The sequence below is a fragment of the Mchenga conophoros genome, linkage group LG20, assembly GCF_057382185.1.
Source record: "Mchenga conophoros isolate Kocher_MC1m ecotype Shallow Benthic linkage group LG20, M_conophoros_male_GT1.1, whole genome shotgun sequence".
NCBI lineage: Eukaryota > Metazoa > Chordata > Actinopteri > Cichliformes > Cichlidae > Mchenga > Mchenga conophoros.
In genome coordinates, this window is record NC_140545.1 from 23,787,483 (window position 1) to 23,800,337 (window position 12,855).

The following is a 12,855-nucleotide window of genomic DNA, read 5'->3' on the forward strand; positions in this document are numbered from 1 at the left end:
TAACTTTGGTTACAAAAAAGATGCCAGGTACATACAAGAAATATGTATTTTTCCCCTTTAAACTCTGAATATCTGAGAAAGTATCACTTCACAATCACATAGTTCTATTAGAAACCCTTTAAAATTCAGCTGAATGGTTACAACCTCATGAACACACTGTGGATCCCATTGTACATAAGCCAGCAACTAGGGAGAAGTCCCAAAATCCCAAACACAATTAGACCAGTGATTTCAGGCAACAGGGCGTCTGCTCGGTTCAATACATCACCCGGACAACTTTTATAGCCCCTGCTAAATTCGTTGTATGGGCAATGCAGGTATTGATTATGCCCTTGTAAACAGTACTTTCCTACCCCCTTTGCACACCATACACATAAAAAATAAAAAATAATAACCTATGTAGTGGGGAGGGAGGTTATGTTTTAAAAGTATCTTTTAATTTAAGGGGGGGGGGGGGCTCTCTTACCAATGCTGGGGTCAAAGGTGACGTGCGTTTTAAAGACGTCATTAGCAGAGAAATCGACAATGTCGCTGGTAAAGCTGAGATGGCAGTTTACAGATGTTTCTGGCTGCAGCTGTGAAATAGCTTCAATCTGGTTAGAGGAACAGGTTCCTGTAGTTTAGGACACAATAGAACAAGAAATTTGTTATTAAAAAAAATAAAAATAAGACTTCATGAATCTTTACATTTATATAAGGGGGGAAAAAAATCCAAAAACAACAATAACAGAAAGTTTTGATATTTGGGATGTCTGCTAAAATGGTTTCTCATATAGAGATGATTTACACAGCTTCCATATCTGCACTATAACGTGATTATTGGGTGAAAGAGCTAGCATGGCTGTGTGAAAGTAATAAATTCCTATAACATTTCTTCTAAAACACACAAATAAACATTTAAACAAAAACAAAAAACTAAATATGAGTTCAATACCAATGAGGTTGGTTCCTCTTTCTTTGGTTGTCAGGAGAACCTTTGTCTCCTTGCCATTCCTGACTGGTGTAGCCTGTGCCATAGCTGCTGTCCGTGTAGGAGTTTCCACTACTACCTACAGAGGCATAGAGAAAGACACAACAGCTAAAGGAAAATCCAAGGAAGATATAAGTGTGTACATGGAATAATCACACTGAAATTTGCATTCACTAGTAACCGTTTACATCAATCAAATCAAACCGTCGGGGAAGCAAACTAATTAAAACACAGCTGAGTGCTGAATATAACATTGCACCCACTTGTTTCAAAGACTTTCTCACACTGATAAAAAAAAAACAAAAAAAAAACAACATCTTAATTCAGTTCCTTTTAAAATGCATGTGAGCTCTTTTCTGTTTAAGATAGATAGCCAACATAAAAACATTTTAACTGCTCTAAAAGCAAATATTCATTAAAAATTGTGGTCACATTCAGGGGGAAGGAGCATGATTTAAAGAACAGCAACATCCAGAGAGCCAATTAATCCTTTCCACGCACCGTGTACAAGAATCCTAACAACAGCATTTCATGCGCACACATTATGCATAAATTAAGTGTTGTGGAAGTGATGATGGATATGCAATCCACTTGTTTTTAATTTTTGTTATGATACATGTCTAGAGGATTCCTGCAATATTCTGCACTAGTAGAGGAACAAATGTATAAAGAGCAGAGAAAGATCAAAATGGTACTGCATGCATAATTAGAATTCTGTTTATTAGTGCACATTCATTAAAGCCATGGCTAAACCACATACCAAGCTGCACTATAAGTAACATACCTCTCTGTATGTTTTCAAAATACCAGGTATCTCATAGTACACAGTAGCTGTCCCAGAGTCTCTAGCTACAGCAGCTCCAGTTTTAGGGTCCACCTGAAGAACACCATCTGCAGTGGAGCTCCAAGTGCCATGAGCACCTACAGAGAAGGCAAAGATAATATTGTGCTTTTAAAATATGTACAGTACACTTAAATTCACGTAAATTGGTACTCCTTTAGTTATTTTTGTGACATAAAAAGTAGGGCTGGGTATCGTCACTGATTTCTAGAATCGATTCGATTCTGATTCACAAGGTCCCAAATCGATTCGATCCACAATTCGATTCAATTCGATTTGAATATGGGAAATTTTGACAGTCAGAAATATTATAATTCAGATCAGTAAATTGACATATTTTTGTATCTATAAAAAGGAAGTTGACACACGCAAGATTTTATCAAATCATCACACAGATGCCTTCGTGTCAAAGTAGCTGAGGATAAAACACAGAAAAACATGAAGATTTTCCTGGCCTGGGATTTTATAAAAATACTCTGCAGCACATCAAAAACGAAAGAAAACCATTAATGAACATATGAACGTTACCTCTGACGTTACAGCGGTTTTATTAGAGACACGGCTGAGCGTTTTGCATTTTGTATAATTTTAAAAAGTTTAAATTTGTTCAGTATTGAACGGCAGAAATTAGGTTTGATTTTCAGAAGTATGTAAACGAAAAAAAAACAGCGGCCGACAGCGCTGTAAACAACGGTAGACTTGTGCGTAACAAACAAGCGAATAACGAAGAAAACAGTACAGAGAGAAAGAGAGAGAGAGAGCTGTGCATGAAGTGTGATTTTATCGTGGTGGAAGCAAAACAGTAAAAGTAAGAGGGAATTCATGACGATGTTTATGTGAAGCGTAGTTTGGATCTTCTTTTGCTGCTGGTTCAGTCAGTTTTATTTTTATTGTTTGGAGAGCGATAAAACTAACAGCTTTAGAATCGGCGCAAAAAGTGCGTAAACACAAAGCGCGGATCCGCCGACACATCAGAGTCAGCGAGCTGTCGGCTTTCAGCCCCGACCGTGTCCGTGCCGTCGGGTGAGAAAGTCACATCTCACTGATTCTGATCCGCGGGTCGCGCTGTGTGTTTAAGTCTTTGTGCAGAATCCGTGTTCCTGCTCGCATTTACTGTCTTAGCTGTTTGGTGGTTGTTGAAATTTTGTGAGATTTCACCTGAGATTCTGTCATTTCGGGCAAAATAAATTTATATTAAAAAAATCGATTCAGGATTTTAATGAATCGATTTCACGTTATCCAAGTCAGAATCGATTTTAATCGATAAATCGATTATAAAAACCCACCCCTAATAAAAAGTACTTTGTCCTTATGGAAAGTCAATGAAAAGCAATCAGAAAACATAAGAAATACTTATCTAGACTGTAAAATTGTGCCAAATTTAACAGACATTTTATTAACTTTCACAATGTTTTGTTGTGCTTTTTATTATTTTATGACAGCATTTGTGACATTTTAACGTGTAAATCTCTTACCACTGGGATTGGTTAACTGGATGTGGAAGCAGACCACATCTCCCACCATCAGTTTTTTGGCATCATCCATATGAATAGCATGTCCCACTGGAATTGGAACATAGTCTGCCACACCCATGTTTTCGCTGTCCCAAACTGCAAGGAGTGTGAGTCCTACATTAACTGTTCTCACTGTGAGGGTGTGATTACCAGGCCCAACCCCAACCTGCACAAGATCATCTCTAAAGAAAAGAACATAGGAACAGATTTAATTATGATTATCATTTGTACACGTTTCTGTGAAAGTCCTAATTTTTCAGGGTGTTTCAAATCAAGCGAGTTAGAAAAAAGGTTGGCCAAAACAGCTCCAGCCTTAGACATCAGTAAAAGAAGCTCTTAGGGGAATTTTATCACAGGCCAACAATCAAAAATGTGACACTTTCCCACTAAAATCATCTGTCAGCACCTGGAGAAAACCATAATAGAATCAATTTATTGTATTGCCAGGCGTGGGAGTCCCTCATTGGAAAAAGTGCAACACTGCTCTGTTCAACACACACATTTACCTCGCTCAGTCAGGTGGAAACAAGTCGTTCTGAAACTGGGGTTAAAGGAATACCTCTCTAAATTAATCAAATTACTCTTCATACAGGCTATCACTAGATGATGTTGTGACCTCAACTGCTCTGGTTGGATTGTACAGAAAATGAATGTACAACAGTATGAGTCAAGAGGAGTAGTAGAGTAGTATCGTGCAGAAGAATAAAACAAAAATAATGTTAGTATTAAAGATATACGGCGATGAGCCAAACATTATGACCAACATTGGCTAATAAGCTGTTGTTCCTTCACCTGCAGTCAAAGTAACTCTATGCTGCTGAGGCGTGGACTCTAAGTGACCTTTAAAAGTGTCCTTTCACAATAAGACCATAGTTTTCCAAGTTGTGAGCGGACCACATCTCCAGCACACTGTTCATGGTTTGTCCAATCTTAGACCAGCAGACAGTGCTGACCCAGAGCACTATGCAAGTCTTGCCTCAAATCACCTGAGTGGCCAATATTTTTTGGTCACACAGATGAGTCATGTGTGAAATGAAAGACAAAAAACTCCAGGTCAAATATTATATCTTATTATAATACACAAATTCTCTGTTCATGTGTTTGCCTCTTTTTCAATTCCTACTACACAATCAGGAGTTGTATAATATATATTTTTTTTAATTTCATCACAACAACATCTCATTTCCACAAAACTTCAGTTATGCATGATATGTGACGCCATCAGGTTGCCTGGCAACCATTTAGCAACGAGCTACAATGACCTCTTTTTCTTCCTTTATGCGCCTACAAAACCTTATGAAAGCATCCTGTTGTTTTATGTATGTGTGTGTGTATATATATATATATATATATATATATATATATATATATATATATATATATATAATTAGTATAATTTATGTCTATGTATTTACTAGTACATATGGTATCATTTGGCCTGTTCATGCTGTCGGCCATGAAATGAAAATGTGATGCTTTTATAAGGTGTTGTAGGTGCATAAATGCAATAAATGGGCCATTGCATCCCGTTGCTAGGTGGTAGGAACATGATGGTTTAATATATCCTATATAATTCAGCTTTTGTGTATATAAATGAGATGTTACTGCTGTGAAAACAACAGGATGCTTTCATAAGGTTTTGTAGGTGCATAAAGGAAGAAAAAGAGGTCATATATATATATATATCATGCATATATATCGGGTCCTGTACCAGAGGCCTGGGAGCTTGAGGGTCCTGCGCAGTATCTTAGCTGTTCCCAGGACTGCGCTCTTCTGGACAGAGATCTCCGATGTTGTTCCCGGGATCTGCTGGAGCCACTCGCCTAGCTTGGGAGTCACCGCACCTAGTGCTCCGATTACCACGGGGACCACCGTTACCTTCACCCTCCACATCCTCTCGAGCTCTTCTCTGAGCCCTTGGTATTTCTCGAGTTTCTCGTGTTCCTTCTTCCTGATATTGCTGTCATTCGGAACCGCTACATCGATCACTACGGCCGTCTTCTTCTGTTTGTCTACCACCACTATGTCCGGTTTTTTAGCCACCACCATTTTGTCCGTCTGTATCTGGAAGTCCCACAGGATCTTAGCTCGGTCATTCTCCACCACCCTTGGGGGCATCTCCCATTTTGACCTCGGGACTTCCAGGTTATACTCGGCACAGATGTTCCTGTACACTATGCCGGCCACTTGGTTATGGCGTTCCATGTATGCCTTGCCTGCTAGCATCTTGCACCCTGCTGTTATGTGCTGGATTGTCTCTGTGGCATCTTTACACAGCCTGCACCTGGGGTCTTGCCTGGTGTGATAGACCCCAGCCTCTATGGATCTTGTGCTCAGAGCTTGTTCTTGTGCTGCCATGATTAGTGCCTCTGTGCCGTCTTTCAGTCTAGCTTTGTCCAGCCACTGGTAGGATTTCTGGATATCAGCCACCTCCTCTATCTGCCGGTGGTACATACCGTGCAGGGGCCTGTCCTTCCATGATGGTTCCTCGTCTCCCTCCTCTTTCTTGGGTTTCTGCTGCCTGAGGTATTCACTGAGCACTCGGTCAGTTGGGGCCATCTTCCCAATGTATTCTTGGATGTTCCTTGTCTCATCCTGGACTGTGGTGCTGACACTCACCAGTCCCCGGCCCCCTTCCTTCCGCTTAGCGTACAGCCTCAGGGTGCTGGACTTGGGGTGAAACCCTCCATGCATGGTAAGGAGCTTTCTTGTCTTTATGTCAGTGGCTTCTATCTCCTCCTTTGGCCAGCCTATTACCCCAGCAGGGTACCTGATCACGGGCAGGGCGTACGTGTTGATGGCGCGGATCTTGTTCTTACCATTCAGCTGATTCCTCAGGACTTGCCTGACCCTCTGCAGGTACTTGGTGGTTGCAGCTTTTCTAGCGGCCTCTTCATGGTTCCCATTCGCCTGCGGGATCCCCAGGTACTTGTAACTGTCCTCTATGTCTGCAATGTTGCCTTCTGGTAGTTCAATCCCCTCAGTTTTGACTACCTTCCCTCTCTTTGTTACCATCCGACTACACTTCTCCAGTCCGAACGACATTCCAATGTCATTGCTGTATAGCCTGGTAGTGTGGATCAGTGAATCGATGTCTCGTTCACTCTTGGCATACAGCTTGATGTCATCCATGTACAGGAGGTGGCTGACAACTGCTCCGTTCCGTAGTCGGTATCCGTAGCCAGCCTTGTTAATGATCTCACTGAGGGGGTTCGGGCCTATGCAGAACAGCAGTGGGGACAGAGCATCTCCTTGGTAGATCCCGCACTTGATGGTGACTTGTGCTATGGGCTTGGAGTTGGCCTCTAGTGTTGTACGCCACATCCCCATTGAGTTCCTGATGAAGGCTCTTAGGGTCCCATTGATCTTGTACAATTCTAGGCATTCCAGTATCCAGCTGTGGGGCATTGAGTCATAGGCCTTCTTGTAATCAATCCAGGCAGTGCACAGGTTGGTCAGTCTGGTCTTGCAGTCTCGGCTGACTGTTCTGTCTACCAGTAGCTGGTGTTTTGCGCCCCATGTCGGGCCCTGGTGCTGTCCAACTCTTCATACTGGAGACCCTTTCTTGGATATCTGCCACTGTGATGGTTACTGGACCCTGTTCAGGGAGGTCGCTGTGGTCTGCCCTCAGATCCACTAGCCACTGAGCATTGCCGTTATGGGTTGCGTCCTTCTCCCATATGCCCTTCCAGTATTGCTCCGTCTCCAGCCTTGGTGGTGCTGTTCTCTTATTGTTCCCTTGCCACTGAGAGTACACCTTTGCTGGTTCTGTGGAGAACAGCTGGTTTATTCTCCTGCCTTCTATCTCTCTGGTGTACCTCCTCAAGTGGCTGGCCAAGGCTGTGAGTCTTTGCTTGGCAGTTTCCAAGGCCTCAGGTATGGACAGCTTGCTGTATTTCTTATGCACCTTCTTTGTCGCACCTTTCTGCAACTCCGTTAGTTGGCTAACCTCCCTCCGTGCTACTTTGATCTTGTCCTCTAGCCTCCTTCTCCATGGAGGGTACTGCCCCTTGTGGCTGTTCAACTTGTAGCCAAGCATCTCACTGATCACTGCTGCTGTATTGTAGATCAGCTTGTTAGTGTCGGTAATCGTGGTTGTAGGTATTGTCCGTAGTGCTGCATTAACATCATCTAGCAGACCTTCTGAGGGTACTTCACGTAATCTTGGTAACCGGCTACGGGGGATCCAGCTACGGGGGATCCAGGTTTCAATTTCAAGCTTGGCCATTCTCGGGTGGGGGTGATGATATCTCCCCCCTGACCTGGCGTCCTGACTCCTCCTTGCCGTAGCATTTGTGTTGTACCTCGTCAATCTCTAGCTGTGAGAGCAGTCCCTTCTTTCGAATGTTGGAACACTGAGCTACTTTCGCCGTCTAAATAGAGAACACTGATGGATAACCTGCTACCTGAAATACAGTTGATAATGGCTAGGAAGGCTGTGGGTTGACATGACTTGGTTTGCTGTATTTGAAATAATTGTAGACATTAGCTCATGTGAGGCTGGGCGAAGATGCACAAAAGGAGTACTCAAAGTGAGGCCTTGCTTTTCCCCCCTCTATAAATAGGGCCCAGAACAGAAGGATAATAGCTTTTCAAGCTTGGAGTATTACACTAACAGAAAAATAAATCTTCCTCTTTTTCTTTGTCATGCTTCGATCTGAGAATCATACAGCCTGAAGCTTAATGAGAATTGCTAATGAACCTATAGGTTGCTTAGTCTCTCACCTGTTTGTGGTAAATGTAAGGTGGGAGTTGGAGCTGTGTAGTGCTTCTCCAGTGCTGGCATGAAAGTGGACAGTAAAGGTGAGTACAGTTCCCAGGGGGAAAGCCTTCAGGTTCTCTTTGGTGTTTGTGTGGAGCACCGGACTGGTACTGAAGCGCAAATAGGACACAGGCACCACCTGAAGAATAACATTAGTGTCGCAATCAGTAACTGCAGCGAGATGTCAGCTGTCACTTCAAAGGCCTGTGCTGTTGCTAATAGTTACAGAGTGGCTATAACGATTCCAGTACGGGCCAATTCTCAGTGGGCAGAGAAGAAAAAGGAGAAAGGCTCAGTCCGACATACGACAGGCAGTTACTACTGATAATATATTTTTAGAAAGATTCAATAAAGAAAACTGGCAATAGAAACCCTCTCCTGTATTCTTACTGAGTTCTAATGAAAACAAAAAGCTAGGATTTTAAATAAGAAAAATAAAAGGCGAAAAGAAAGTTGTCTTTTTGTTTTTTTTAAATACAAGCCATACCACACAAAAATACCAGATTATTAAATGTCTATCACTCCTAGTGCTATGCATTTTTGTCACTTATGTTTTAAATTTTATTATTACACAAACATAACAAAAGTAAACACAATATTCAGTTTTTAAATGATGATTTCTCTGATTACGAGAGAAAGGTTATCCAAACCTACCGCATCCTGTGTGAAACAGTAATTGCCCCTCTTGTTAAATCATGAATCAAGTGTGATTAAACAGATTTTTTGGAAAGCTTCAGTTTCACCAAACACACTCAGGCCTGATTACTGACAGAACAAGAGAGATCACTTAAATAGAACCTGTCTGATAAAGTGAAGCAGGTTAAAAGACCTCAAAAAGCAACACATCGTGCGACGACCTAACAAAACACCTGAGAATTAAAAGTCACTGTCATCTCTGTCTGGAAAGTGTTACAAAGCCATTTCTATGGCTTTGGGACTCCAGTAAAACACAGTGAGAGTCATTACACACAAATGGAGAAAACTTTGAACAGCGATGAAGCTTCCCAGGTGTGGCCGAGCAACCAAAATTACTCCAAGAGTGCAGGAACGACTCATCCAGGAGGTCATAAAAGACGCCAGAACAGTATTAAAGAACTGCAGGCTTCACATGTCTCATTTAAGGTTCATGAGTTCATGTTATAACAAGAAGAAAGAGACTGGGCAAAAATGGCATCCATGGAAGAGTTCAATGAGAAAACCACTGCTGACCAAAGAACATGAAGGTTCGCCTTACATTTACCAAAAAACATCTTGATGATCCCCAAGACTTTTGGGAGAATATTTTGTGGACTGATGACTAAACTTTTTGGAAAGTCTGCGTCCCATTACATCTGGCGTAAAAGTAACAGCGTTTTAGAAAAGGAATATCATACAAACAGTAAAATATGGTGGTGGTACTGTGACGGTCTGGGGGTTTAGTGCTGCTTCACGCCCTGCAAGACTTGCTGTGGTAAATGGAACCATGAATTCTGCTGTCTACCAAAACATCCTGAAGGATAATGTCCAACCATGTGTCAGTGACGTCAAGCTGAAGGGCTCTTGGGTTCTGAATCACTTAAGAAAAACAAAATGAAGACTTTGGAGTGGCCTAGTCAAAGTTTTGACCGGAATCTGATTGAGATGCTGTAGCATTACCTTAAAAGGGCAGTTCATGTACGAAAACCCACCAATGCAGCTGAATTACAGCAATTCTGCCAAAATCCCATCCTGTGCTGCTTATCCTTTTCAGGGTGTGGTGGGGCTGGAGCCTATCCCAGCTGTCTTGGGGCGAGATTTGCCAGATATTGCAAATGCTTGATTGCAGTTGTTGCTGGCCTGATCAGTTATTAGGTTTAGGGGCAATCACTTTCACACTGGGCCATATAGGTATGGAATTTGTTTTTTACCCTTACAAATAACACTGTCATTTAGAAACTGTGTTTACTTGTGTTATGTTTGAGCCAAAAGCATTAGATCTTTATATTGTTGTGCTTTTTAAGCTGCTTAATTTGTTTAATCAAGGTTTCAGCAGTCAGACCGCGCATAGTTTTTGGCAGGAGGTCAGAAGATGTGTTTTATAGTCAATATCCACATGATATCATGTTTAAACCATGAATCTCAAACAATTTTCACATTGTAGCTCTTAAACTGACCTTCACAGCAAGGATGAGAGTTTGATTGACACCAAAGGTCTCTTGTGAGGTAACCAGCAAAGAAGAGATGCCAGTGAGAGAGCCAGAGAAGAGGAAGCCCTTATCGTCTACTTGAGCAATAACAACCTGGTCGGGACCATCTAACATTCGATAGGAGAGAGCACCCAAACCATCCCTATTGGACAAGAAAAAACAAAATCACATCATTCATTCAAACAGTATACATATTTTTATTACATGCTATAAACTACTGAAGAGCTGTTTTTCACCTGTATATGGAACAGAAAGAAAAAAAAAAAACACCCCACTGTGCAGGTGATTCCTACTCACCTGTTAGTCTGGAGTTTCAGAGCCGAGTTCGGAGCCATCAGTAACTCCCCAGCCTCTACTTTGGGATTAAGCATGTGCAGCTTGTCATAGACCTTGATCAAAGCAAAATGTTGAAACTCCAATTATGCGAGAGCCTTAATCATTCTTTGATGTTTCTGCACTAGTGACATGTCATAGTTTAATACAATTTGAAGTTGGATGCACTGCGCTCCCAATAATCTGCAGTGTTATCACTTCAAAGTTAACAGCTTCAGATTTTTATTAAAACTCAGCAATTTCAATGCTCTGCTGCCTTAAATGCCAGCTTTCCCCATTATGGAGAAGCAGCAGGGGACACAGTCAAGATATGCAAAGCACTCCATAAAAGGGGTATTTATAAAATATCTGAATAGGATGTATTTATGGTACTTTGTGTTTCCCTTCCCATTGTTTACAGATGTCTATAAAAAGTGAGCTATAGCCATGGTGCTGTACCTGAATCTGGATCTCGTCACTGAGCTCCTGCAGGTTGTTCACAAGCTGCTGAGCCGTGTGGTCAGAAACTCTGAGTACCACCTTCAGCCCTGTCCGCCCTCTCGTTCTTCCAGTCACCCTCATGCCAAAGTTGTGCTCTGACTGAAGCTCCACATTAGCCTAGATAAGACAAGGACCATTATGAGCATGGCAAAAATAGAAGCAGCAAATCAAATAAAAAGGCAACAGCGATGAGGAAGCAGGGGAAAAGCAGAGACAAAGCAGACGCTAGTTTTAAAAACCATAGTGAAATGGATGGACACCAGGTCTGAAGTAAATCTAATAAAAACGATCAATGGGAAATGAGAGACAAAAATAGAAGCTGCTTATGATATCAAATACAAGAATGAAAATCCTCAATGCTGGGTACCTCAATGTGTCTTGGCTGGACATCCAGGATGTCTCTCTTAGTAGTGGACCAGTGGAAGGTAAAACCAGGTAGCACACTGCCAAATGAGAAGGGTGTTTGACTGTTGGTCAAACCCATCACATATACAGGCATCTAGAAAAGGAAAGAAGATTTAGAAATACAAAAAAATAAAATTGCGCTGTTCAGTTATTGGTTTCAATTTTGAGTCTAAAATTGCTATTTGGACTCTAAACAGCAAAGAATCGATTTTGAGTCCGTTGTACTGATTCAAGTATAAAACGTTCACACCTGTGCTCCCGTCTCCATTCTTGTAATAGGTGCTCTGATTCGAATGGCAGTCAAAACCACAACTTCGACTTCTACTTGATCCTGAGGAAACAAAATAGTTTCGTCTGTCTTATGTGCAAAACCCACCCAAGCATTACACTTTTAAAACCACAGATATACATTTACCTGTGACACAACAACTAGCTTCCCGGTTTCTGCGTCAACAGCTTGGACCAGTCCAGTAACAGAAACATTTCCAACAGCAATACCTCTGACATGGCCCATGGGATTAACAGAAGCTACTTCCTCATTAGAAATGGAGAACAGGATATTGGACTGAGGCTGAGGACCACCTTCAGATGTGATCTGTAAACAAGCAGGATTGAAAAAAGAAGGAGTAATTTAAATTTAAAGAGTAATCTTGACTAATTTCTCCACAGTGTAGTGGTTTACACATTTCCCAGCAAGCAAAAAACCTGGTCCTGGGAAGAAACACAAAAAACATGGAGGTACCCATTGTGAATCAGGGAATAGCTAAAAGTTGATTTTTTCTAGGGCTCTTAACTAAACTGAATTAACTCATGTGTGCTGCCAGTGCAACGTAGACCTATTGTGCTCATATCCAAGTCTATTTTTTATTTCTTCTTACTAATCTACTGAAGACGATCGTCTTGATTCATGGTTTGAAATAATCCTAATTTTGATACACTGGGACTTTGTGTAACCCCCACAGCCCATCCACATGAAAAAAGTCATTGTAGTTCTGTTCCCTCTTCTTTTAACCCAACTTTCTTCTGACTGATTGTCCTGTCTACTGCATGGGGGGGGGGGGGGGGGGGGGGGGGTACACTCACAGTCAAAGCTATGTGCCACAGATGAGCACATCAGGGATACCTGCTCTGACAGTTTTTTTTCCTTTTCCTTTCATTCTCTCTCAACTGAGTGTTTGGCTCAGTTATTGCACACACAGTTGACCACCATCTTCTACTGTAACAGTACACATTAAATATTTTCTAATTAGAGTGTGAAATGAAGCAAATGACGTATTAGACGTACCTGCATCATTGCTCCAACTAACAGGGTCATCTTCCTTGGGATTAGCTTGAAAGGTGGAAACACCTACAATAATAAGAAGAAAAAAATGTTTTTTCCCCCT

At 41.7% G+C, this 12,855-nt stretch overlaps 1 protein-coding gene across 4 annotated transcripts in view; it reads right to left on the reverse strand.

Moving 5' to 3' along the window:
* Positions 1 to 12,855, reverse strand: part of nup210 (nucleoporin 210) — a 31,905-nt gene that overhangs the window by 5,313 nt on the left and 13,737 nt on the right. For all 4 annotated transcript variants that reach the window (XM_085259676.1, XM_085259675.1, XM_085259677.1 and 1 more), the window contains exons 24-35: positions 12,756 to 12,818; positions 11,886 to 12,065; positions 11,721 to 11,801; positions 11,433 to 11,564; positions 11,024 to 11,182; positions 10,550 to 10,641; positions 10,220 to 10,394; positions 8,051 to 8,226; positions 3,287 to 3,507; positions 1,755 to 1,891; positions 935 to 1,049; positions 467 to 613 (exon numbers count right to left, since the gene is read on the reverse strand). In XM_085259676.1, coding sequence (XP_085115802.1) covers positions 467 to 613; positions 935 to 1,049; positions 1,755 to 1,891; positions 3,287 to 3,507; positions 8,051 to 8,226; positions 10,220 to 10,394; positions 10,550 to 10,641; positions 11,024 to 11,182; positions 11,433 to 11,564; positions 11,721 to 11,801; positions 11,886 to 12,065; positions 12,756 to 12,818 — 1,678 coding nt within the window. The remainder of the gene's footprint in view (positions 1 to 466; positions 614 to 934; positions 1,050 to 1,754; positions 1,892 to 3,286; positions 3,508 to 8,050; positions 8,227 to 10,219; positions 10,395 to 10,549; positions 10,642 to 11,023; positions 11,183 to 11,432; positions 11,565 to 11,720; positions 11,802 to 11,885; positions 12,066 to 12,755; positions 12,819 to 12,855) is intronic.